This window comes from Sinocyclocheilus rhinocerous, unplaced genomic scaffold, assembly GCF_001515625.1.
Source record: "Sinocyclocheilus rhinocerous isolate Xijiao unplaced genomic scaffold, SAMN03320098_v1.1 scaffold1347, whole genome shotgun sequence".
NCBI lineage: Eukaryota > Metazoa > Chordata > Actinopteri > Cypriniformes > Cyprinidae > Sinocyclocheilus > Sinocyclocheilus rhinocerous.
Window position 1 is genome coordinate 186,694 of NW_015647043.1, and position 24,898 is coordinate 211,591.

General features: G+C 39.4%; 1 protein-coding gene across 1 annotated transcript in view; it reads left to right on the forward strand.

Annotated features, from left to right (window-relative positions):
- The window catches only part of LOC107708568 (cadherin-8-like), a 96,888-nt gene that overhangs the window by 67,212 nt on the left and 4,778 nt on the right, over nucleotides 1-24,898 (forward strand). Inside the window, exons 3-9 of the mRNA XM_016512829.1 lie at nucleotides 990-1,109; nucleotides 3,485-3,652; nucleotides 7,467-7,654; nucleotides 14,051-14,298; nucleotides 18,062-18,198; nucleotides 19,768-19,889; nucleotides 20,480-20,591. Of these exons, the coding sequence (XP_016368315.1) occupies nucleotides 990-1,109; nucleotides 3,485-3,652; nucleotides 7,467-7,654; nucleotides 14,051-14,298; nucleotides 18,062-18,198; nucleotides 19,768-19,889; nucleotides 20,480-20,591 (1,095 nt within the window). The remainder of the gene's footprint in view (nucleotides 1-989; nucleotides 1,110-3,484; nucleotides 3,653-7,466; nucleotides 7,655-14,050; nucleotides 14,299-18,061; nucleotides 18,199-19,767; nucleotides 19,890-20,479; nucleotides 20,592-24,898) is intronic.

Here is a 24,898-nt window from a genome sequence, read left to right on the forward strand (position 1 = left end):
AATACATATATATATATATATATATATATATATATATAATTACTTTTAAATAATTGCTTTCATACTTGTCGATTTGTATTTTTATTTTTTTTTATACTGCATATATTGGCTAAACTGCTCTCTAAGATATCGACATCTGTCGTCAAAAAATCCTTATTGCTCAACCTCAATCTTTTATTCCCTAGTGTAAGTATTTTTAAACATTTGCTTTTTTTGCTGCTTTCTCTCAAGGACAGTTGTGCTACCTCATATTCCTCACTGGAGTCGAGTCATGAGGGCTTCACTTTGTGTTGCTTCAGGGAGAGTTAGGGATGCACCTTCACTTCGGCCTAAATCAAGCCTTGCACATCCCAATCCTCGAAGTGAACGTTTTTCTTGCTGTTTCCGACAGCTCCAGATACCTGTAGCTGCAGCACAGGCAGACTTGCTGGTCAGACGCTTACCAAGCTGTCAGAGTGCTGTGGAACATGCTTTATAAACAATTACCACACCATCTGCACTGTCAGTGAGCTGTTTAGCATTAGCGTCTCAGTTTCTCTCCCACTCTCACTCTCTCTTTGTGCATCTCTCTCTTTTTTGTGCTTCTTATTTTTCCTCTTTCTTCTCAATTCATCCAAGCCATGGGTTAATGAAGAGGAGGTTAGGAGAGCAGCATGGATTGTTTGTTTGTATGACTTTCTTCGTTTTGATCTTGTTAAGGCCTGGAGCTGTGATGTGTTTTCATCATGGAAGTCTCACAGCGTGAGCGAGCGCTTGTGCACATCTGAACAACAAAACACAGTTTTATGAGTTTATTCCAGAGAAGCTCTTACACCATGGCCAGAGATATTATTCAAACATCGGTAGGGAGAGAAAAAATATTTGTTCTCAAAGAAAACAAGTTCAGAACGAGGACACAGTGGTGCGGTAAATGGAAATAATTGATTTATTTGTTCATTGAAAGTCATTTTTGTTTATTGAAGAAGATTGTTTTCTCTTCTGCTCCACAGGTACATCAGTAACGAGAGTAACTGCAACCGACGCGGACGATCCAGTGTATGGAAACAGTGCCAGACTGGTCTACAGCATTCTGGAGGGCCAACCTTATTTCTCCATCGACCAAACCACTGGTAAGTTAATCAATCCACAATGTCCAGATGGTCATGAATCATTCAAATGATTCAACAAGCTTATTATTATGCTTAGAAATAGGTGTAAGATGAATGTCCCTTCATGTACCAAGACGAGTTTTAGGTGTTAGATCATTTATTATTATTGTAATCATTGCTATTATGATCATCATTACGGGAGACAGGAAATAAATATTAGAGAAAGACCAAATAAACAAGATAATTTTACCTGAAGGACACATGCAGATGCTGATTTTGTTCTGTAATAGCGCACAAAGCAATTTGCTGCTTCTGATTTAAATGGCAGGGCTATCTTTGAATTCCGTCTGCATTCTGCTTCCTTTTCAACCTTGACTTTGTTTTTTCCCTAATTGCATTTTCAGCTGACTTGTTAACAGTGTGTCTGTAAGCAACATGATTAAATAATGGTGAAATTACATTAATAAGCAATGAGATGGAAATGAACAGTGCATAATTTGGAAAAACAACAGACAATAAACAAGTCCTGTATCTGTCCAAATTGTATGTGCATATTAAATGAACAGACTTTAAATATCAGTACTTTTTTTCTTATGAGAACACCTTGTGCACTTCATAACCCCGTGCATTTCAATCACTCACTGTCAGCTTTGTCTAAGAATGCAAATGGTCGAGAGAAGGTGCGAAAGCCCAAATTGAGGTGCCGCGTGCGTGGTTTGTGTGATTACTGAACACATGCAGATGGCTTATTCAAGTGAGCCAGATGTTTTAATGAATGTTAATGAAAAATAAGAGGTAACGGGAAAACAACCATTCGAAACCATTTGACACTTCCAACACCTCGTAGGAAATGAGACACACTTGATAAATAAGTAAACATCATGCACCAATTCATTACTTGGTTAATGGCTTGCAAAGAGAAAAAACGAAATAAATAAATAAATGAAAGGAAAGTAAACCTCCAAATACCTATGGAAATTAAAGTTTGTGTTGCCTCGCTTGTGTGATCATCAGGAATTCATTTGAATAGATAATGATAAATCAGGATGACAATAGAATGAGTATTGCAGTGTGCATCAGATTCAGCATTGCACTGCATATGGCGCACACACACAGCTGCATCCAGCACTCAGGGAGGCCTGCGTTTCTGTATTCCTATTGACAATCAGAGCACTTCACCTCTAAAAATGCACCTCCTTAGTTCACTGAAATTATCGTGGTCTGTTGGTCTCCATGACAGAACAAGAAACAAAGACATGTAAGTGCGGCATAAAAAAAGTCTAGCAGACAATGCATGCGCGCTGTGAATTATTCATGCGTAATGGAACTGGAGCTGGCCCTACAACACTCTTACCTTTCTTTCTGTAGAATGCCTTTGTTTCCTTAGTTCTTTACTTCTATTATTTGCCAATCTCTTTAATGTAGTTGCTTCTTATTATAGTTTTCGTTTCTTTATACAAAAACCTCATTGATTGTGTAAGATTACATATCTATGAAGATTCTCAGTCATCCAGATGATTGTAAAAATGTCTCATAGAATGTACCGTGTAGCATATTTTTCTATTTATCGAATATCTTTTGTCACTTCTCCAAGTGACTTCATCAGGATTAGGGTGATTTCCCAGGATTTAAGCTTGTTGTACATCATAGCGTCATAAGACTCACAAATTGCAGTGGGAATCGCCTCCACAATGGTAAAAACCGTGGTCGTAGTGTGAATTGGGGCGAAACGTCTGGGGTAAAGATGAAAGGATAGTGTTAAATGGCGGGGAATCTTAATCTACACCCAATGAAACCATGCAAAGCATCTACAATAAAAAAGCAAAATAAGTCTGGATGCTTTAAAAAATATTTATCAGCATTATAAGCTAATAAATAAATGTGTCATAGCTTTTTTTTTTTAACACAGACTATTTCATTTTATGATACTTTGGGTTTTATTGTTTGAGTAGATTACCTGTGGGTTTTTTGGGGTTGTATTTATTTATTTATAAATCAATGATGGTGCATATAATATTAAAGAGACAGACAGCATAATTCGCATTCAGTCGGAATATAAACGACTCCAGGTGCTGGGACAAATCCTCAGCAAACAAACAAGCTAATTTGCAATGCCAAATGAAAGCAGCCCAGGCAATGCGTGGCACACACTAAACTGGTCGGGGTGTCAAGGACAAGGGAAGAGCTAACAGATTTTGCAAACTGCAAACCTCAGAATGTACAATGGCATGTTTATTTAGACCTTGTTCAATTTGAATAGTTTATTCTTATGTATTTATTTTTCATATCAAAAATAATTAAATGAGAGATAGTTTCAGTGCATTCTTTTGTTGTTTTGTTCTTTATAATACTGAATTATTATATGTAAATTAATGTATTTATTATTATTGCTATAGCAATCATTAGGGTGGCTCTGGCAGGGATGGATCGTGAGATGAGGGAAGAGTATCTTGTTGTCATTCAAGCAAAAGACATGGGAGGTCACATGGGTGGGTTGTCAGGAACCACCACTGTGACAGTCACTCTTACTGATATCAACGATAACCCACCAAAGTTCTCAAAGGGTAAGAGAGACCCTATTTATTGACTATATAAAATACTATATGCTACAGTTCAAAAGTTTGAGGTCAGTAAGAATTATTTTTAAATTAATGTATTTAATCAGCAAGGATGCAGCAAGGATGCAGCTTTTCGCTTCGGAGCCGAGCGACAACATCGTTCTGCTCCTACCAAACTGCTTTGTGTGTGACGAGTCTAGCGCGCTCTCGGGAGCTTTTTGTGTTGGCGGACGGCGCTTCAGTTGTCGTCGTTCCTGTGTCGAGTGGGTTGCGCACTTCAGGCTGCACTACCCCCTGTCGTGCTGCAAGCGGCCATTTCCCCTTTGCGTCTCAGCACGTAAAAGAGCATTTCCCTAAAAGAGCCAATTTCTCTAAAAGAGTACAATATGTCCCTGGGTCCCAGGAGGGCACGGAGAGTCGCGGACGGACCACACTCATCCTCCTACATCGCCAGCAGGCAGCAGCGGGCGGTTCGAGAACGTCAACAAAGGCCCTACTCAAGCACCCTCTGCCAAACTGTGGAACCAGGTAAGCGTTGCACCGCACACTCAGACCCCCCTTCGGTCCGCTCACAAGCCGCCCAAGTTGGGTCCCTGCGTTCCACCTTGCTGCCCCACTGCGGGTACGGCGGTGGTTCCGCCACGGGCGGTCTGAGGGTTACAGTGGTGGCAAACCCCTCAGGGAACCAACCCTCGGGGGACCATCGCTCCTCTAGCGCTTCGCAAACCAGTTGAGCCGCCAAAGGAACGCTACGGCGTTACTGCAGATTCATCAGGCCAAGGCACTGAGGGACCTGCACGAGGGTGGTCATGATCCGGAAGTTCTGAAAGAGCTCCAAACCACTACTGACCTCACGCTCCGAGTGACGATGGTCACCGCGAGTTCTTTGGGTCGTGCGATGTCCACACTTGTGGTCCAGGAGCGCCATCTTTGGCTGTGTCTGGTTGATATGAGGGACGCCGACAAAGTTCGGTTCCTTAATGCCCCTGTGTCCCAGACCGGCCTCTTCGGCGACGCAGTCGAAAGCTTGGCCCAGCAGTTCTCGGCTGCACGGGAGCAGACTGAGGCGGTCCGACCTTCTGCCCGGTGGGCAGCTGATGCCTCCCCCCGTCCGCCGGCCGCAGCGCCCCAGCCTGCTCGTCACCGAGGGCAGCCCCCTGCGTCCACCTCTGCTCCCGCGCCACATCCCCAGCAGCCTCCAGCAAGCGGCACCATGGAGCTGGGCGTAGAGAGGCCAACCCACCCATCCAGGCCCCCGTCAAAACTGGCGGTGAGCGAAAGAGCAAGAGGCCCCGGGACGGGCGACCCAGCGGGCGGTTCGAGAACGTCAACAAAGGCCCTACTCAAGCACCCTCTGCCAAACTGTGGAACCAGGTAAGCGTTGCACCGCACACTCAGACCCCTCTTCGGTCCGCTCACAAGCCGCCCGAGGTGGGTCCCTGCGTTCCACCTCGTTACCCCACTGCGGGTACGGCGGTGGTTCCGCTGGTCCCGCTTGCACGGTATCTAGGTGCCTTGCTAGCACTACCCAACCCGTCTCGTTGGCTTCTGCGGACCATCAGCCTCGGCTATGCGATTCAGTTCGCCCGGCGTCCCCCCAAGTTCAGTGAAAGCAGCAGATGCCCCTGTCTTGCGTGCAGAGATTGCAGTCCTACTGGCGAAGGATGCGATAGAGCCGGTCCCTCCAGCCGATATGAATACAAGGCGGTGGGTTACGACCAATCTTGGATCTGCGTGTCTTAAACCGGGCCCTTCGCCGGTTACCGTTCAAGATGTTGACGCAGAAACGCATCTTCGGGTGCATCCGTCCCCAAGATTGGTTTACTGCGATTGTCCTGAATGACGCGTACTTTCATGTGTCGATCCTTCCACGCCACAGACTCAGTCTCAGCATCGGACAACACGGCGTACATCAACCGACAAGGTGGTCTACGCTCTTGTCGCATGTCACAACTCGCCCGCCACCTCCTCCTTTGGAGTCGGAAGGTTCTGAGGTCACTTCGTGCCATTCACATTCCGGGTCTGCTCAACCATATGGCCGACGAGCTGTCACGAGCTACGCTCCCCGGAGAATGGAGACTCCATCCCCAGACGGTCCAGCTGATTTGGAGACGTTTCGGAGCCGCTCAGGTAAACCTGTTTGCCTCTCCAGAAACCTCTCACTGCCAGTTGTTCTACAGTTCTACTTGTTCTACAGCTGGCACACAGCTGGCCGCGGGGCCTGCGCAAGTATACGCTGTGCAAGGTCAGGGAGGACGAGGAGCAGCAAGGGTTGGAGCTAAGGCTGTCTCCCTCCACCCTTAAAGTCTATGTCGCTGTGATTGCTGCTAACCATGACTCCGTGGAAGGGAAGTCGGTAGGGAAGCATGACCTGGTCATTAGGTTCCTTAGGGGGGCGAGAAGGTTAAATCCTCCCCGGCCCCTCTCCATACCCTCTTGGGACCTGTCTCTGGTGCATAAAACACTACAGCAGGGCCCATTTGAGCCTTTGCAGTCAGTCGAGCTAAAGTCAGATATTTGTAGAGCTGCGGGCTGGGCGACCCCCAACACGTTCGCTAGATTCTATAGCCTTCGTGTGGAGCACTGAGGGCACTGAGAGGCTCTGGTTTAGTGTTGGCTTGCTAAAACTGCTCCAGAGTGTCACTACTGTAGACCCTGTCGAGCTCCTCCGTCCCCTCGGCAGCCAGGCGTGGCGGAACGTCCGGTGCCAGGCCCTCACTCGCTGTATCCGTGAGAACCGGTAGAGGGCTGGGTTCCATATGTAGAGACCTAAGTGGATCCCATATGTGTAAAGTCCACGGTATTGCCTCAGAGCCCGTGTTTCCCCGGCAGACTTCTGATTTCCATGAGGGTTACAATCACCTCTAATCTTCCATATGCACCTAAACGGGTGTTCATATGTGTAAGTGCCTATCCAATCTCACTGAGTGGGTAGTGCTATGACAACAGTGACTGGTCTTCTTGTTGCGAGCCCCGTCCTACACCACAAAGGGGCGCAGGCGGCTTGCACAGGACACTGGAAGGGGCAGCATCCATGGCGCTTTGGTCGGGATCCCAATTCGTCGGTCACCGACGTGACTCGGAGTGACCGACTGAAAAGGAATGTCTCGGTTACGTATGTAACCCTCATTCCCTGAAGGAGGGAACGGAGACGTCACGTCCCGTCGCCATGGCTGCTGTACCACCGCTGAGCGGTTGGGTCACCGGCTCGGCTCATCAGCGAAAACCTGGTATGCGTTGCACCGGCTGCCTTTTTATGCTCTTTTAATAACTTAGTTATTGTTGATTCCAACATTCACTAATGCATTATTTAAATCAAAAGTTCAATCACAAAAGTTGTATTAATGTTATTTAATGGACGTGAGCTAACATGGACTAACAATGACAAGTTATATTTTATTAACATTAACAAAGATTAAATATACTGTAACAATGTATTGCTCATTGTTAGTTAATGTTCGTTAATGCATTAAATATAGTTAACAAATGGAACCGTATTGTAAAGTGTTACCCAAATTTCTATTTCTTTGTAAGTTCTTTCATTCATCAAATAATTCTGAAATAATGACATTATTTCTGCAAAATAATAATAATAATAATAATAATAAGCAGCACATTATTTTATAATTATATGAAATCAGCAAATTAGAATGATTTCTGAAGGATCATGTGACACTGAAGACTGAAATTACTGACCCCAAACATAAAATAATTGATTACCATTTGTTGTCTAATATTTAAGCTATTTTGTTGTTTTTCTGAGTGCTATTTGTCACCTGATAGACCAGATCTTCTGTGTTCTTGTACTTCATATCTAAAGGCTCTTATGAGTTCACTATTGCTGAGGATCTTGGCATCGGGAAACCTGGAGGAAGAGTAAAAGCGAATGACAGAGACATCGGGGAAAATGCTAAATCAACTTACAGCATCATAGGTGGAGACGAGAGGGATGTCTTTGAGATTGTCACTGATGCTCAGACACAGGAGGGAATCCTCAGACTCAAGAAGGTAAGACCAGAAAAGTAGGCTTAAAGTGCCATAGGGACTCTCTAACAGTTGTCTGTTACAGGATTGTCACTGGGCTGCACATTATGAAAAATACGAAAAGTGGCTCATTACCGTTGACAAATGGCTGTTAAAATTGCAGAGACAGAACCTCTCAGTATGTATTGCAGGGGTCAGAAATCTATTTGACATGGTGTGCCATTTTAAATGTAATTTCAAACACTGTGCCATACCCTCCAAAAAGAAAGAATTAATCATGCAAATTAATTAATTATGCAAATTACCGCCTTAGTGTTCAGTGTTTTACTCTTTTTTTTTATGTTGGCTACATTATTTTCACTGGTGTTGTTGTGTTTGTTGTTCCCAATGAGTTATGTGTCATGTGGTGATAAGTTGAGTGCATCTTTTTGTATAATTATATAGTTGTTAGAGTCACTGTCATTCTGCTTTGTGTAGTGAATAGATTGTGTAGGTCTGGTTGTAAAACTCAAAAAAGATAGCAGTAACTTATTTGTATTTATTTATTTTTTAGCAAAAAGCAACAAATAAAAATCATCTGATCAAATAGTAAAGAAAATAGTGTTTGGCTTCCCATTCAGCTCGTAACAAAATAATAGAGTTTACAGGTTGCAATAATTACAGTAGATTGACATGCCAGTGCAAGCAGTTAAGTATTTTTAAAATACACACCTAAAATAAAATAAATGTAACAAATGAGTAAAGTGTCTGACCCCTGCTGCGCCCAGTAAAACTGCAGTCCAGGTGTTCTGAGGTTTGAGAACTACTGTAAGTCTGAACCCCTTGACTTTCTGTGCTCAATTCTCAGCTCTTGTGTAGCATCGTATATTTGCATATGGCATGGCCATTGTATGCAAATGAAGAACCCTTCATGGTGGATGAGAGGACAATTAAGCCCTTTTATCTTACAGGAGCATCTACAGTGCAACTGTGCAGCAACAATTCTGCACAAACAATGTGACAAAAATATGGGAAAATGTGCACGATAAATTTGTCATTTGTTTTCCATTACATATCTAACATATACCATGTTAAAAGTGTAAATGATGACTATGCACTTTATGATGTGAACAACATAATGAGTGTCATGTGGGATTTAGTCTCGCGGACTTGGGCATCTCTATTCATATGAAGAATTATACCAGAATTAAACAAATGATGTGCCTTAAATAATCTGCATTATTCAACAGTTTGATACATCATCCTCAACCACAGTTCTCCGTAATCTGTTGTGTGTATTTTAGATATAAAAACACATCTGCCTTTATTTTGTGCAACACACTTAAAAGCAACATTTAAAAGCTCTATAATTAATAATACATAACAAAATGAATATAGTAATAGTAATTAGGGGTGTAATGGAACACAAAAAAATATGATTCGGTATGTATCTCAATTTGGAAATCAGGATTTGGTATGTTTTTTGGTACAGCAGGGGATTTTTTTTTTTATATTAGAAAGCAGTTTACTGAACAAACTGTTGATTTGTCTTTAAAATAAAATAGTCTGTTGTTACAGCTGCAACACTCTTCATGCTGCAGTTTATGGTGCTGTCGTAAATGGGGGAGATTTGAAGTTTTGGATGCAAAATATTTTAGCAAAACAGTCAGAATGTGCTGCCGCTCATTCAGTGAAGTCTGTGATATCTAATGCTTTATATAAAGCATATTTTATAAGACATTTTTCCCACAGCAGCTCACTCTATGTCCTGCTTTTCATTTTCAGATGCATTTGCAACAGCAAAGTATGTCGAAATGAAATGTATTGATCTAAATCAAACTCTAAATCTCATTTGAAAATATATTGATATACCTTACAAACAGAATTTCGAAGTTAATTTCATACACACAGTACTTGTGCACATGTAGTGGTTAAAACAATGCTGAATTTATTCGGTACGCATGCATACTGAACTGGAAGACCCATCCAAAAATTTTTGGTACAAATATGTAAATTCTAACGTTGAAAGAAGGGGAAGAAAATGTGGAGACAAAGCGAGAAATAAAAAAAGCAGTCATTTGGTTTGTCCCAGGTCTCTTACAGCTGAATGCGTAATGGCATGCCTGTTTTTCCCCGTCTTCTCATCCCATAGCACTTGGCCTGGAATCTGTTGTCTGCATTACTAATAGCATGATGGATGGCATTGCATGAGAAAAACAGGCAATCAACAGCCCACTTCCCGCTAACCTCTATACCTCCAGACGGTGCCTGAGTTCAAGAGAGCAGAACAAGCTTGTAAAGCACACAACCCTTATTTTTCCCCAATTTTTTTGCACCTGCCACTGTGCACAGATACACATTTTCCCCAGGCGCTGGTGCTGAGCCGACGTGCGCCAACTATCATCTGCAGCAAGTTGGCCAATGCAGCCCTCACCAACAATTAAAATTTGATTTAACTTCTGCTAAATATTGAATGGTCATGACCAAAAAGCCTTTGTAGCAAGGTTAAACATATTGATCTGAGTGAGATGCCACAGGCTCAGACAGTCAAGATACCGCTTTGTTGTAAAAGGATGCATGCTTTCATTCCCCCTTAGGCTGTGGTGGTGTTGGAAGAGGGTTGCTATACTTCCCCCGCTGCTGATCTTTGATGCTTCTAAATGTCCCTGTAAACATACACACTCACACCATGCTGGGAGTTTTTAGATGCTTTCAAACAGGCACATATATATGTGGTAAAATCAGGCACAGCCATGTGGTTCAGTATGCGTTCAGGCCACATGAAAGCCTGAATTGCATCGTCTGGAAACGACGTAGGTCAAGTGACAGCCGTAGTCATATTCAGGCCTTTCCACACAATGAGTGCCAAAATGGAGACCCAGAGGGATGCAGAAGTGCCAATCTCACTGTAGAGAGTCAAATGGCATGCAAGACTATCAAAAGAATGAGGGGTTGGCATGATATTTTTAGATGGAACAGATTTGCAGTGTCTGAGATGAGAGGAGCTTGTTTCAGTCTTGCCAATATGCAAAGCTGCATTTGAATGACGTTTTCAAAAATCTCAACTACAATTAAATGGTAACATTTCAAGCATGTTGCATGGTAAAAGAGAGAACTTTCTTTTTTTTTCTTTCTTTCTTTCTTTCTTTCTTTCTTTTTATATGTGCTGTTTTATTTACCTTTTTTTTTTATATTTAAGACATAAAACTCTATGAACTGTCACCAAAATTCAATAGTCTCGAACAGCACTGACCTTTTCCAAAGCAAGCAAGGTGCCAGAATGCAGCTTGTTCTGAATTTTACATCATAGGGAAACTTCTGCTTGTAAAGTCCTACTGAAAGGTACAGTGTTATTTGCACAACCTAGCCATTTTTCCTTTTTTTTTCCATTTTACAGAGTTTCAGGTGCTACATAGAAATTTAGTTCTGTGATTTCTTTATTTCTCCGCACTGAAAATTGTATTGTGTTTAGATGCTTTCAATCTTTTAATAGAAATAGTAGTGAAAAAGACAGGAAACTATTGGAAGAGAGAGGACTGATGGGAAGGGTCATACTGTTTCAGAATTCTAGCTTTGAAGGAGCTAAGGAGAGAATGAAGTAAAGGTGCACCAGTCAACCATATAAAGAGCTCTGTATTATGCTGTAGTGTATGAGAGGATGACACAAAATAAGTACTTTGTGACAGCACATCTGGAGTTTGCCAGAAAGCCTAATAGTGAAAGCAATGAAGTGAAAAAAAAAGAGATTTATGATTTTTAAAGAATGGTTGGACTCACACAGATACACACAAACAAATCAGTAAATACACTACCCCTCAAAAGATTTTTTTAAAAGAAATTAACAATCACACATTATTGTTGTTGTTGTTGTTGTTGTTGTTGTTGTTGTTGTTGTTACAGTTGTTGTTGTTGTTGTTGTTGTTGTTGTTGTTGTTGTTGTTGTTGTTGTTGTTGTTGTTGTTGTTGTTGTTGTTGTTGTTGTTGTTGTTGTTGTTGTTGTTACAGAAATAAAGGCAAAGACATTAGTATAATTTCAAAATATTTCTATTTTAAATAAATGGCTTTCTTATAAACTTTCTATTAACCAACATGCAAAATTACTAATAATAGGACATGTTTCTTGAGCACAAAATCAGCATATTGGAATGATTTCTGAAGCATTGTGTGACACTGAAGACTTGAGTAATAATAAAATAAAAATCAGTTTGTTGCTAAGTCAAACACAGGTTGTTGTTAAATTGTTTAAATTACTAATATAAAGAAATACTTTTGCCATAATGCTGCCCATGCAGCACAAACAATATTTCTTTTGTTTTTACATTTTATTTTATTTTATATACAGTGAAATGACAGACAAAGGGTCTCAAGACTAGCGAAGGGTCTGAATACTTTTAAGGAACATTTTTTTACCTTCTGTGTTTTCCTCTCGGCATGACGGTAGCAGCAAGGGAGGGGTGAAAATAAAATGAAATAAATTCCTCCCTATAGCTTTGTGGACTGCAGCAGACAGAGGTACATGGGCTGTTCTCATCCGGGTGCCCTGCTGTCAGCCGCACTGACTTCAAAGCGTGCTGATAGAGGAACTCCAGCTGCTCTTCTCTCCCAGCTGGGGCTGCTCTCGGCCCGGCTCCAGTGTCCGCCTGACCTCCCCTGTGGGACGGAGGCTTTTTTTTATTTTTTTTATAACATAAGCAAATTCTTCATTCTACTACCTCAACTAATTCCTATAGCCTGTTTCTTTTTCATGTGTACTTCAGCGGCCAGTTCTAGTTCAGTTTCTGTCAATAAAAGAGCAAATGGGGGACTTGAGACATTTTTCGAGTTCAAATGAGGTAGAGAGAGATGTGATTCAGAACACAATGAAAATACCATGAATTTTTTACTAGATGAAAATATAAAACGGCACTCTGTGTCAAGTTCTCTTCACTGTGGCATGTATTACAGAAATAAAGGCAAAGACATTAGTATAATTTCAAAATATTTCTATTTTAAATAAATGGCTTTCTTATAAACTTTCTATTAACCAACATGCAAAATTACTAATAATAGGACATGTTTCTTGAGCACAAAATCAGCATATTGGAATGATTTCTGAAGCATTGTGTGACACTGAAGACTTGAGTAATAATAAAATAAAAATCAGTTTGTTGCTAAGTCAAACACAGGTTGTTGTTAAATTGTTTAAATTACTAATATAAAGAAATACTTTTGCCATAATGCTGCCCATGCAGCACAAACAATATTTCTTTTGTTTTTACATTTTATTTTATTTTATATACAGTGAAATGACAGACAAAGGGTCTCAAGACTAGCGAAGGGTCTGAATACTTTTAAGGAACATTTTTTTACCTTCTGTGTTTTCCTCTCGGCATGACGGTAGCAGCAAGGGAGGGGTGAAAATAAAATGAAATAAATTCCTCCCTATAGCTTTGTGGACTGCAGCAGACAGAGGTACATGGGCTGTTCTCATCCGGGTGCCCTGCTGTCAGCCGCACTGACTTCAAAGCGTGCTGATAGAGGAACTCCAGCTGCTCTTCTCTCCCAGCTGGGGCTGCTCTCGGCCCGGCTCCAGTGTCCGCCTGACCTCCCCTGTGGGACGGAGGCTTTTTTTTATTTTTTTTATAACATAAGCAAATTCTTCATTCTACTACCTCAACTAATTCCTATAGCCTGTTTCTTTTTCATGTGTACTTCAGCGGCCAGTTCTAGTTCAGTTTCTGTCAATAAAAGAGCAAATGGGGGACTTGAGACATTTTTCGAGTTCAAATGAGGTAGAGAGAGATGTGATTCAGAACACAATGAAAATACCATGAATTTTTTACTAGATGAAAATATAAAACGGCACTCTGTGTCAAGTTCTCTTCACTGTGGCATGTATGTACACAGGTGGGGTGAACATGGGGCCTTTCCTCTGAAATCACAAATATTTATCCTGGAGTACAAATAATTCCCAAATTGTATTTTATCTGCTACTTCAATAATACCTCACCACTGGATAATTGCCTCGGAGAATACATTAACAATGTTAACGTCATGGTATCGTGGGCAAGGATTAATTTTGTTTTCAGACAACACAAACACACAAATTGTATTTTTCATGATTTCTTAACAATTTGCAATGCAGTCCTTGTGTTTCCATTAGATTAACCTTATTTGCAGCCTCATTTAAATCCCAAACACATGCTGTCTCTGCCACAAATTAATAACACATCCCACGCTCCAGGTGAAAGTGTGGTTATTGCTACTAAATATTATTTTTGTTCACCCTGCTATTGGGCTCGCAGCAGCTTAAATCTTATCCGTTGCAAGGTGGGAGGAAGCCGGTGCAATTACAGTCTGTCCTGCAAGCCCAGCAAACTGAGTCTGCTAAAACCAGGAAACCGTTTGTCTTTGTTTTGTGCCCATTAATAATAAACATCTCTCTTTTTCTCTATTTTCCAGCCTCTGGACTTTGAGTCCAAAAAATCCTACAACCTAACAGTGGTGGCGACCAACATACGTGCCGATTCGATTACGGGTGGGCCCTACATGGACCAGGCCACGGTCAAAATCATCGTTGAGGATGCAGATGAACCCCCTGTCTTCACAAAGTTTACTTATCTCTTCGACGTGCATGAAAACGCTGCAACCAACACAGTCATAGGAGCGGTAGCGGCGAGAGACCAGGACGCCCCACACAGCCAAGTCAGGTAAAGGCAATCATTTCTAGCCCACGTGACGTCTGTTGTCCTCCTTGGCGAAATTAGGCCAAAACAACTTCTTCATTAAACCAAGAGAAGATCAAGCTCAAGCTTCTGCATCAATCTAATATCCAAGTGCTCCTTCACCGCTGCATCCTACCAGCCATTAAATGCTGCTGATGAAATTGCCTGTAGAGGTGCATTTGCATTCAGACTAAATGGAGCTCTCACCTCCACAGAATTGGTTGTACTGGGAAAGAGAGAGGGAGAGAGATAGGACAATGACACAATAAGATTCCTCTCCTTCCTCTCACTGATGTATTTCACTTCTGTGACTTCCTACTTGAAAAATTACAAGGGCACCTTCAGTATAGGTTATACAGCCAATTTATCTCAGCCAAACCTAGCATTCCATTAATTCTCCAGTGACTTGCCATGTTTCAGGGACAACATGCAACAGGTTGTGTAATTACACGGGGAACTGGGAGCAGGGGAGAAATCAGAGATTGGGTTTCAACGCTGCAATGGAGTTTACACCAAGTGAGCGTTCTCGTGTGTGTGATATATTTATTCCAGTGCTGTGCAATATATCGAAATAAAATTGAAATGGCTTAGTAGGATTATTTTATTGCAAAGGCTGTTTTAATTAAATATATGCATGGTGTGTTTCAAAGTGAAGTGTGCCGCTTGTGTTATTTTATACATAAGCAACTCATGATTCTGTGTGTTTTTAGCATCTCAGGGCAGCTCAGTTCACAGTAAATGCTGCTCCGCAGCATTTGTTTTATAGTCATATTGAATGGATCAAAATAGTGAGAATGTGGCTTATGATAAACCAAGTATAAAATTGTAAAGAGTGTGAACACCCAATTTCTTACCACATTGTTCAGCCCTAAAAGGATGGTTAGCATTAAGAGTATGTTTGATTTTTGAATCATTCTTATTTTATATACTGTCAATATTTTATATTCAAGTCCTATTCAAGTTTCATTTGAAAACAGAAATCCAATGTCCATGTCCTCAAAAGTTAATGTCTCTCTTTTGCACAAAAGCTGTTTGTTCTACATTGTAGTGTACTTGTTTACGTCACTTTGTATTTCATAGCTATTTTCTTTGGCTGTTGCTTCAAAATATGAGATATAGTCATTTCAGAGTGATTTAAATGTTCCAGCTGTGTCATCTGTGCATAGTCTGCATTATTACGAAGAAATTCTGTGGCATTTGCTGTTCCCAAGGCGGGATTTTGTTGTTTTTTTCCTTCTTTCTTATATCTTTCCTGGATTGGTCTGACTGGTCTGAAATGCAGGCTTTTCATATTGATGCGTTTGTGTTATTTGGAAGATGAATTACTTCTATCCTGAGGCCATTGAGTAGATTGTGTTAAGCTAAACAACACAAGGTTGTTTTAAGCATTAAGAGATGAATTATCTTTTCTAATGTGATCAAATGATTTTTGGTTGTTTGACTTTTTTGCTGAATTTTGAACCATAAAGTGGTAAAGTTACATGTCTTGGAGTAATTTTAAAAGCTAAAAGCCACTTAGGAAATGAGAAACCAGATTTTAAAAAGATGACTGACTTTATTTGGTAAATAACCCATGCAGAATTTCATTGAGAAATAAGATAACCAGACCTCACCTCAAATGACACAATTTCTGCTTGAATACAGCTAATTGTGCATATCGGTGTGGTTGTCACATCAATAGGAGAAGCAATCAAGGTGAAACAGGCAAGAATTTAAAAAAAAAAAAGTGTAATTGTGGCTTTTAAAGGACTCTGGTTAAATGAAAATATCAGTTTTAATCGCAGCTCGACATGGAAACAGTAATTCACAGAAACATTGTTTCACATCAGTCTGACCTCTCAGACCATTCCTACCTTCAGCCTTCCCATCTCTCTCTCTCTCTCTCTCTCTCTCTACTTTTAAGATCGCAGGATTTATCTTGTTATTGTGAAACTGACGTGCATCAAATGGTGCCAAGCTGTGTCCAAGTTCAAATTAGCCCTGTTAGGAGTATTGTCTATCTGTCAAAAGAAGTGTGGGTGTAATCAGCGGGGATCTTTTAACCTTCTCTGACAGAAGTCCCTCTGGCTCCAGATCTTGTTGTGGCACCTGATATCTAACATATGCTAATACATGGTGACTGCTCTTGATGGCGATTGTGTTATACTGATGTACGCTGTACTTATAGAGGAGGCAGAGTCATTTGATTTGGTTACTGCACATTTACAGGGTGCAGCCTCCTGGAAAATATTTGGTACAGTAGAATAAATTGTGCTTCTGTGAAAGTCCTCTTAATTACTCCTTTACCCAACATAATAACTGCATGGCAAAAGGCCTAGAGAACATGTTCTATCCTGTGCTTTTTTAGTCAAAAAAAAGAAAGAAGAAAAGAAAAAAAACAGATTTTTAAATTAAAAATAGTATTATTAAAAACTAATGCCATCACAAAAACTAATTCTTGCTTACGCAATTTAATGAAATGGTTACACTTTACATAAGAGTTCTCAGGTTGCAGTATAATTACATAAGCAAATAGGGCTGCTGTGTAATACTAATCAACAACATACACTTCATATGTAATTATTTTGTTGAGTGACTTGTAATTAAATGCTGTTTTTTGCTGCCATTAATTATATTAACATGTAAGATGTGGATTGGCTCTTAGAGTTATAAAAAATGTGGTAATGTATAGCATACACTGTGAACATATTTGAATACATACATTTCATAAATACAAAAATAATAATAAATGTTTGTTATTCAGAAATGTCTGTCTATGGAAACAAGGTATTTTAATCAGCCTGTAATTTTTTTTTTTTTTTTAGATGTGAGGAGTTGTATTTAACACTGTAAATGCAAAATATCAAAATCTGAAACTGCATACTTAATCAAGATAACCTTTGAACCCTTTAAAAAAAAAAATTTTCACCCTTAAAGAAGCCCATGGAATAATTAATTACAGATTTGATTGTTTGTTTCTGCTTTTTCTCCCACTACATTCCCCACTGTAACTTTGTCAGTTTGATTGACACATAGCAGAACATTTCAGGGTCTGTCTCTCAGTGGTACGTGGAGCTGTCAGAGCTTGACTGAAATCCACTCAGCCTCCTGGAGACTGTTCCCAGGTGGGAATGCTGTCTGGCTGCCTGCACAGCAGTAGAGCACTCCTCCTGGACTTCCACCCTCAGTCTCAGGATCTCCACCACGGCTGAACATTTTCCTCACGTTCACTATCCAGACCAATGAATTATTATTATTTTTTTTTTACTTTATTTATTTATTTATTTTACAACTCATTCCTCATACACTGGGGCCTTCTTAAATGTTATACTTCACACTTATGTTTGAGAGAATGCCCAAGTAGACTTTACCCTGATTATTCCAAGATTAGTAAATTATACTGTATGAACATGAACTAGGTTGAATATAAATGTTATATATTTATGTGTGGAATGTCAGATTTTTTGAACTATGATCAAAAGTATATCTTCAGAAAAATAATTGAAACGATTTATGATAATCATGAGATTTATAAATACATTTTTATATAATTTTTTTGGGTATGCTTTTTTTGGCTTATGTCAGCCACTGACTATATATATATATATATATATATATATATAATCTCGTATACTAGAGAATATCTCTCTCTTTCTTTCTCTGTTTTTCCTCTACAGTCACAACAGATAACTTTTTAGATCATTTTACCCCATATTCTAAAAGGATTTTATTCTCTCTCTCTCTCTCTCTCTTTGTTTTTCCTCTTCAGGTATTTTATTGATAGACACACAGATTTAGAGAGGCAGTTTAACATTAATGTTGATGACGGGAAGATCACATTAGCTAAACCTCTGGATAGAGAGACGGATATGTGGCACAATATCACAGTGACAGCCGCCGAAGTTCGTAAGTACAATTTTCCTTTCTTCCTCTTCTCGATTGAAACATTAAATGTTTTATGTTTCAAAATGATTGTATAACAATATCAAAGAGATTGTTACAGTAATGCGCAAAGAGATCATTCAAATCTGTGTAGAGGCACTTCAGACCAATAAAAATTTCACATCACAGTTAACATCTTTGTTAATTATGTAACAGGATTTACAATGGAGAAACAAATGCAGGTATATAAAGGCACAAAGATAAAAAGGCCAAAACCTGGGCTCTAACTATAAATGAACCATAACAGCTAATGTAATAGAAGCTTTACCTCAGGTACTAATTTACCGTCAGCAGATTTTAAGGTGCTAAAGTTTCCTCTCAGAAACCGAAGACAGAAATCTTACTGAATTAAACTGCTCAGCAGTTAATTTCATGGACATCTAATGAGTAATTTCTACTCACGCCAGAGCTGTTTGCTGTACATAACAGCTAAAAGAACATCTGTTGACTGGATAAAGAACTTATTAAACACAAGCTGTGGACCAAAAATAAACATTGCACAAGACATCCATAAACCTCGAGATTCATTTTGATTGGCATGTACAGCTACATTATTCAGATACTGGAGCCAAAAATCTTTCCCTGGAGGAGGAAAAAATACTGATGTTGTCATATACGATTAACATAAGATGTCTTTGAGCTCAAAGAGCTGAATAAACATAGCAACATTGCATGTGAAGTAAAGCATGCAAAATGTTCATCTTTCTCAGTGTTTTAACATGATGACCAACAAATCTGGATTTTTTTTTTGGCTGATGCCTCTGGTGAAACAGAATTTGAACAGAAATGTCTGTACAGCATGCCTATGAATATGAGTCAGCGCTACTGCATTATGTTGAAACATCTGGTCAAGGCTCATAAGCTTCTTTCCTTATTTTATTTAAGAAAGGGTGATCAAGGAGTGAAATTAATTGACAGGTCAAATGCATTCCAAATGCTGTTTGCTGTTCTAAGTGTCACACATTACAGCAGTATGCCCTGAATTACCCGTAAGCTGTTAAGGTACCATGTCATGTGCTAAAGCCAAACGAATAGATAATTGCTTTAAAAGTCAGCGGTTGCAACCCTAATTAAATACAATCATTTACATGGGTCCTCAAAAGGGACTGTGAATTACTGCCAATGAATAATTCCAATGAAAAGTTAATCTAATTAAATTGCCCTTTATTGTCTTCTAGACTTCAGCTGCCACCGTTTTATTAATATTCATTTTTTTAACCTTCATGTATAAAACATGCACCTGTACAGGGGATTTCAAAAGCACTTTGAATGTGTTTTTTTTTTTTCACCGTAATCCTGTTTTGCATACTTGATAATGTCTAAAGCTCAGACTGATGCTGCGTCTCATCTGTCTCTCCATCAACCCAGAGGATGGGAGAAAAAAAAGGAGAGGAAGAGAGAAAAAGAAATAGTTGTGAGGCAGAAAATAACTGGGTCATTGTATTTACCTGGGATTTGCAATAGCTCCCTTCTATATTTGGCCGCTGCACTTCTCTTCTCCGTGTTTTAATAGCTTGTCTCTTTTCATATTAGGAAACCACAGCCAGATTTCCAGAGCCATAGTGGCAATCAAAGTGCTGGACATAAACGACAACGCCCCTGAGTTCGCCACCGAATACGAAGCCTTCCTTTGTGAAAACGGCAAACCTGGACAGGTAAGAGGGCATCAATCAGGCCCGCCAGCAGCATCTCCCTCTCACAGCTCCTCCGTAACGATCAGCCGCGGTAAATTACAGCCTATTGATTTAAGAGAGATAAGTAAGAGACACCTGGGTGGCCTTTTTTAGCCACTCACTCTCTCCCTCCCTCTGCAGAAAATGAAAACAATCAGATCCATTCAGGCCCGGTCAGAGCCTGCATCTCTCTAGCCGACATGCAGTGTCTGTGACTAACAGTATCAGTATGTACTTCCTCATCCTCCGCCCTCTAACACAGTCACTGTAAGAACATTCTCCATCCATGTGGGGAAAAGAATGACCGGGATGGCTGGGTCCTGCTTTTCAGTGAGCTGTAAATCATAAAGAAAAAGAACATGTCTTGAACGGGGGTGGCAGATATATAGATGGACTTGGCACAGAAAAGTGGGCTGCCAAAGCCTGCGCCCCTTAGCTTAGGGTCTCTGCTTTTATGCGTGAATGGGACAGATTTTTCATCCCGTGTTGGCTGCTGTCAGTGTCTGGCCTCATATGATGTCAAAAGTAGAGTAATGGATGGCTGGTCCTTCTCTTTGTGTCTGTGTCCACAGGTGATTCAAACCATCAGTGCCGTGGACAAAGACAATCCTTCCCAGGGACATACTTTCCACTACCGCCTGGAGATGCTCAACAATCCCAATTTCACCATCAAAAACAATTTAGGTATGTTCATCTACATCTAAAATGTTTTTCCCAACATCTCCCAATTTTATGTTTTAGCCACCAATACTGTGATGCGCACATATTGTGATTGGGAAATCATTAAGATTTTTGGAAAGAAATTCACAAAATACAAAAGATTATTGGAAACTGTGTTTACCATGTCTCCGGTTGTATATCTTTTAAACTCTGATGTTGTTGTAAATCGTTTTGGTGCATATTTTTGGGAAGGCAAAAAGGTATTTTATTTTATTTTATTTTAATCTGATTTCTCTCTGGTATGCTTTGTTCCTTTTTAGATCATAGTATATACAGTATGTGCTGCCTTGAGATCCTGGTACCATTGTTTTGTTATTGAAAATCAAAGAAAAGAAAAAAACTATTTAGGTAAGACTGAAATATGACTATGAAACACAGCAGGGAAATAAGAATGAGATGAACATTGAGAGAGAGAGAGGCATCTGTAAGCGCAAACATTGTGTGTCAAGCGCAGTCCGGAGGCATGCATTTGAAGGGGAAATCTGGTGGAATTAGTGTACCCAAAAGTTAGCAGATGCACAATTGTCTGGACATCAGCTATTTTGTACTCCCCGGTGCATTTTGAAAGAAAGCAAATTAACAGAATCCAAGCCGAGGTTTAGCGATGCAACTCGATGTAGGGTGACTTACTCAAAGCTGAGGCTGTGCAGCAGATGGTTCTAAATTTGTTTGCTAAATACACTGATTTTTTTCTTTCTTTTTTGTATAACCTATCCGACCTTCTTTTTCACACTGCGCTCCTGCTGTTCTCGCTGCACAACCTAGTATTGCACTATGCTTTCGAAGACTTGAGGGAGAACTGTATTGATCTAGTTCCATTTGGCATGTGGTCCTATGGCTGACCGTTGAAGGAGCTGTTGTTTTGGCTGCTCACCAAAAAGAGGAAACGTGATATTTTTGAACCAGATGGATCAGACGTTACATCAAAAGAGCTCTGCCTTCCAAGGGACAGTCATGATTTGAATTAATATGAAAGTTAAGAGTGTGAAAGGGAAAGAAATTGTGTATCCCCCTAGTCTCTGTAAAGAGTGGAGTGACAGAAAAGCCATATATAAGGAAAAAAATAGATAAATAAAATAAATAATCATAATAATAACAATTATTATTATTATTGTTAGTGCTATACACTGTGTAAATATTAAGTTAAATAAAATAAGATTATTTGAATATATTTTACAAGAAAAAACAATTTATGTATTTCTGCTTAACATTTAATTCTACATAAAATGGCATGTTTAATTCACTGTTACTTTCTTTTTCATTGTAATTATTTGTTAAAATGTACTAGCAGTTTCTGAGTTAAAAATTTTTACCACCATAGGTTTAATTTGAACAAAAACATAGCCTCAAAAGACTCAAGAGAAAACAATGTTAAAAAAAATAACAATTGTATACCTTAAACTATACTTTCTTTTTGTTTATAAAAGGAAACCATAGTTCCAGGTATGAAATGGGAATTTCAGAATTCAAGAATAGCACACCAAATAACTAGTATCAATTATGCTAAAGAAGTTGTTATTAAAATGAGTGTATGTTAATACAAAGCAGATTATTATGGTAATATTTGAATTATTTAGTCTTCTGTTTGTTTATGTGCTATGATACAAGGTAGACAGTAAAGATGTAAAACATAAAACAGGTTTATGATAGGGAGAAATTATTTTTGTTGTTGTTATAAATTGCATGTGATGGGTTGTATAAAGTGATCAAGTGCACAATTTCCAAACATGTCTAGCATGAATGTACTGGCTTTTATAATGTTATAAAATAATTTCTCTTTACGTTATGTAAATATAAAATAAATTGAAAGTAGTAAAAGAAAGTATATAATAAATAATGTTGTTGAGCTCATAAATATTTCTTAAATGTGTTCACTTTGTCTTTAGTAATTTCAGTAATGTTGTAGCTAGTTCTAACTATGCTGTTTTATATCTGTCAATACAATGAACAAGAAACCCACAAAGAGGATCGGTACAAAAAAAAAGCTGTTTCAAAGAGAAAAATAAAAAAGAAAGATGAAACAATACTGATAGGAAAAGCGTTGAACAATGGACTACTAAGACGGACCTTGAGAATTGTAAGATGAAGCAGACAGACGGAATGTCATTAGTGACAATCTCAGTGATATCTTGAGAGGCAGCATGTATTATGAGTCAGCCTGAGTGAGTTCAGGTTAAAGATGGCCACTCCATCACAGAGACAGGAGAAAGCTCTGTAAGGACACCAGGCTTTGATGCACAGCCTGAGGCGTCTGGTGCACTAAGGCCGCTTTCTCATCTCTTCTGCTGTGTGTGTATGAGTGCGTGTGTTTGATCGCGCTTGGCATCAAAACGTGTGCCGCAATTTGACAGCATGTCCAAAGTTGTGCTATATCCTAGTGCTTTTCATCATAGTACGTGTTGTTACTTGTGATTCGTGATTAAAAAGCGCAGTGTAGTGTATTGTTAGAATCCCTTAAAAAGAGAGTTCACACAAATATGAAAATGCTGTCATCATTTACTCACCCTCCTGTCATTCCAAACCTGTATGCCTTTCTTGACTTTGTGAAACACAAGATGTTTTGAAAAACTGTTTTTGCCCATGGAATGAAAGAAAAAAAAATCTAAATCTATTTTAATTTTAAATTTAAATTTTGTTTAATTTAGTTTTAGTTCCTTCAGTAAATCAAGTTGAAAAATTTTGCCTTGGAAACTAGGTGAAATAAAAAAAATTATGAATAGTGTGTATATACTGTATATAGTGTACAGTTAATGTAAGCCGATGTGGGTTAATGGAAATTTTGTGTGTATATATCTATAGTTTTTAATTTCTTTAACACACAATTTCCATTAACCCACATTAGATTAGATACATTTACTTACATTGTTTCTGTCTATGTATACTACATACCTTTTAACGTAAAGTCTAGATTCCACACACTTGGATTATGTCTCATTCTCTTCCAGTCATAACACTATTAATCATGTTTTCCCCACGCACATGAAACTTTCCATACAATACATGTCGCACTTAATTGCATGATTATCCATCCTGACGACTCGTTTCAAAGATCATGTGCAAGTAATGATCTAGATATGCACACATATAGTCTATGATGGTTCCCACCTGCACACACCAGGCAGGTTGTCTGAAGCAGACCTCTGGAGCTGAGCTGAGGAGGTTTGTTTGTGATGATAACTGTAATTGCGGTGGCTGGTAGCATGGAGAGGCTGATGCGAGCTAGGAACTGCCAGGACCTCCTCAGCTAGACTCAAAAAAAAATATTGAAAAAATATAATATTTTGCATTTTATGTATTTCAATTGCATACCAATTTTCCATCGATTTAGATTACATAGTTTTAACAAACAAATTGATAAACAATGTGATTCATATGAGTCAGTCATACGTGAATGAAACAGGTAAGATTTATCTAATAGTTCACAGCAAAGTCCCCACACTGCTCAGTGTTCATGTGTTTCCACACTACAGTGTTAAAGTAGCATTGAAGCAGTGCTAGAGTTAAGAAGATAATTATGTGATGATTGACCATTAATGATGAACACCTGCTGTTAACAAGAAGAATCACCGAATGACAGAGGCTGCGTTTACACTTGGCATTAACATGCGATCACCGTGATCCGATCAAGCAGATCGGATCATCAGTCAATCTGGACACGGCGCGTTTAAACTTGGCAACATCAACTGACTTCTCTATCTGGATAACCGATCGGTACTGTCTTTCCTGCGCAATATTTAAATAAGTCTGCGGTGCAAAGTCGACCTGAAGTGGTGGGTTTTCTTTTGAAAACTATTTTCAGTCGCGGGACATTTTACAAATCAAAATAAATGTACGAGTCTCACTAGCCCTCTGTTCTTCCGACAGATCGGGAGAGAGGGGCGGCGTTTTGCGTGATGTCGACCTGCGAATGCAGATACGATGGCTGGATTGCGTTTACATTCACTGAGATCCGATCACAATGCATCCTTGACTACCTCTGGACCAGGGGCCCATTCTCCGTACGTCGCTAACTCCGTTAGCTGGATTTGATTGTTGACGATTTGGCATGATCTTGGATTGTTTGGTTCTTCGAAGCTCATCCCGGAGTTGCTGTCATAGCAACAGGTCCGTAAACTTAAACCTGCTCGGGAGCAGGCTTATTTCATGTAAACAGGATTAGATTGCATCTTTTTAAGCAGAATTGATACTTAAAATCTGTCCGCTTTATTACAAGAGTATCCTACTGATCCAAGGACAATAATTTAAAATAATAATAATTTAAAAATTAATTT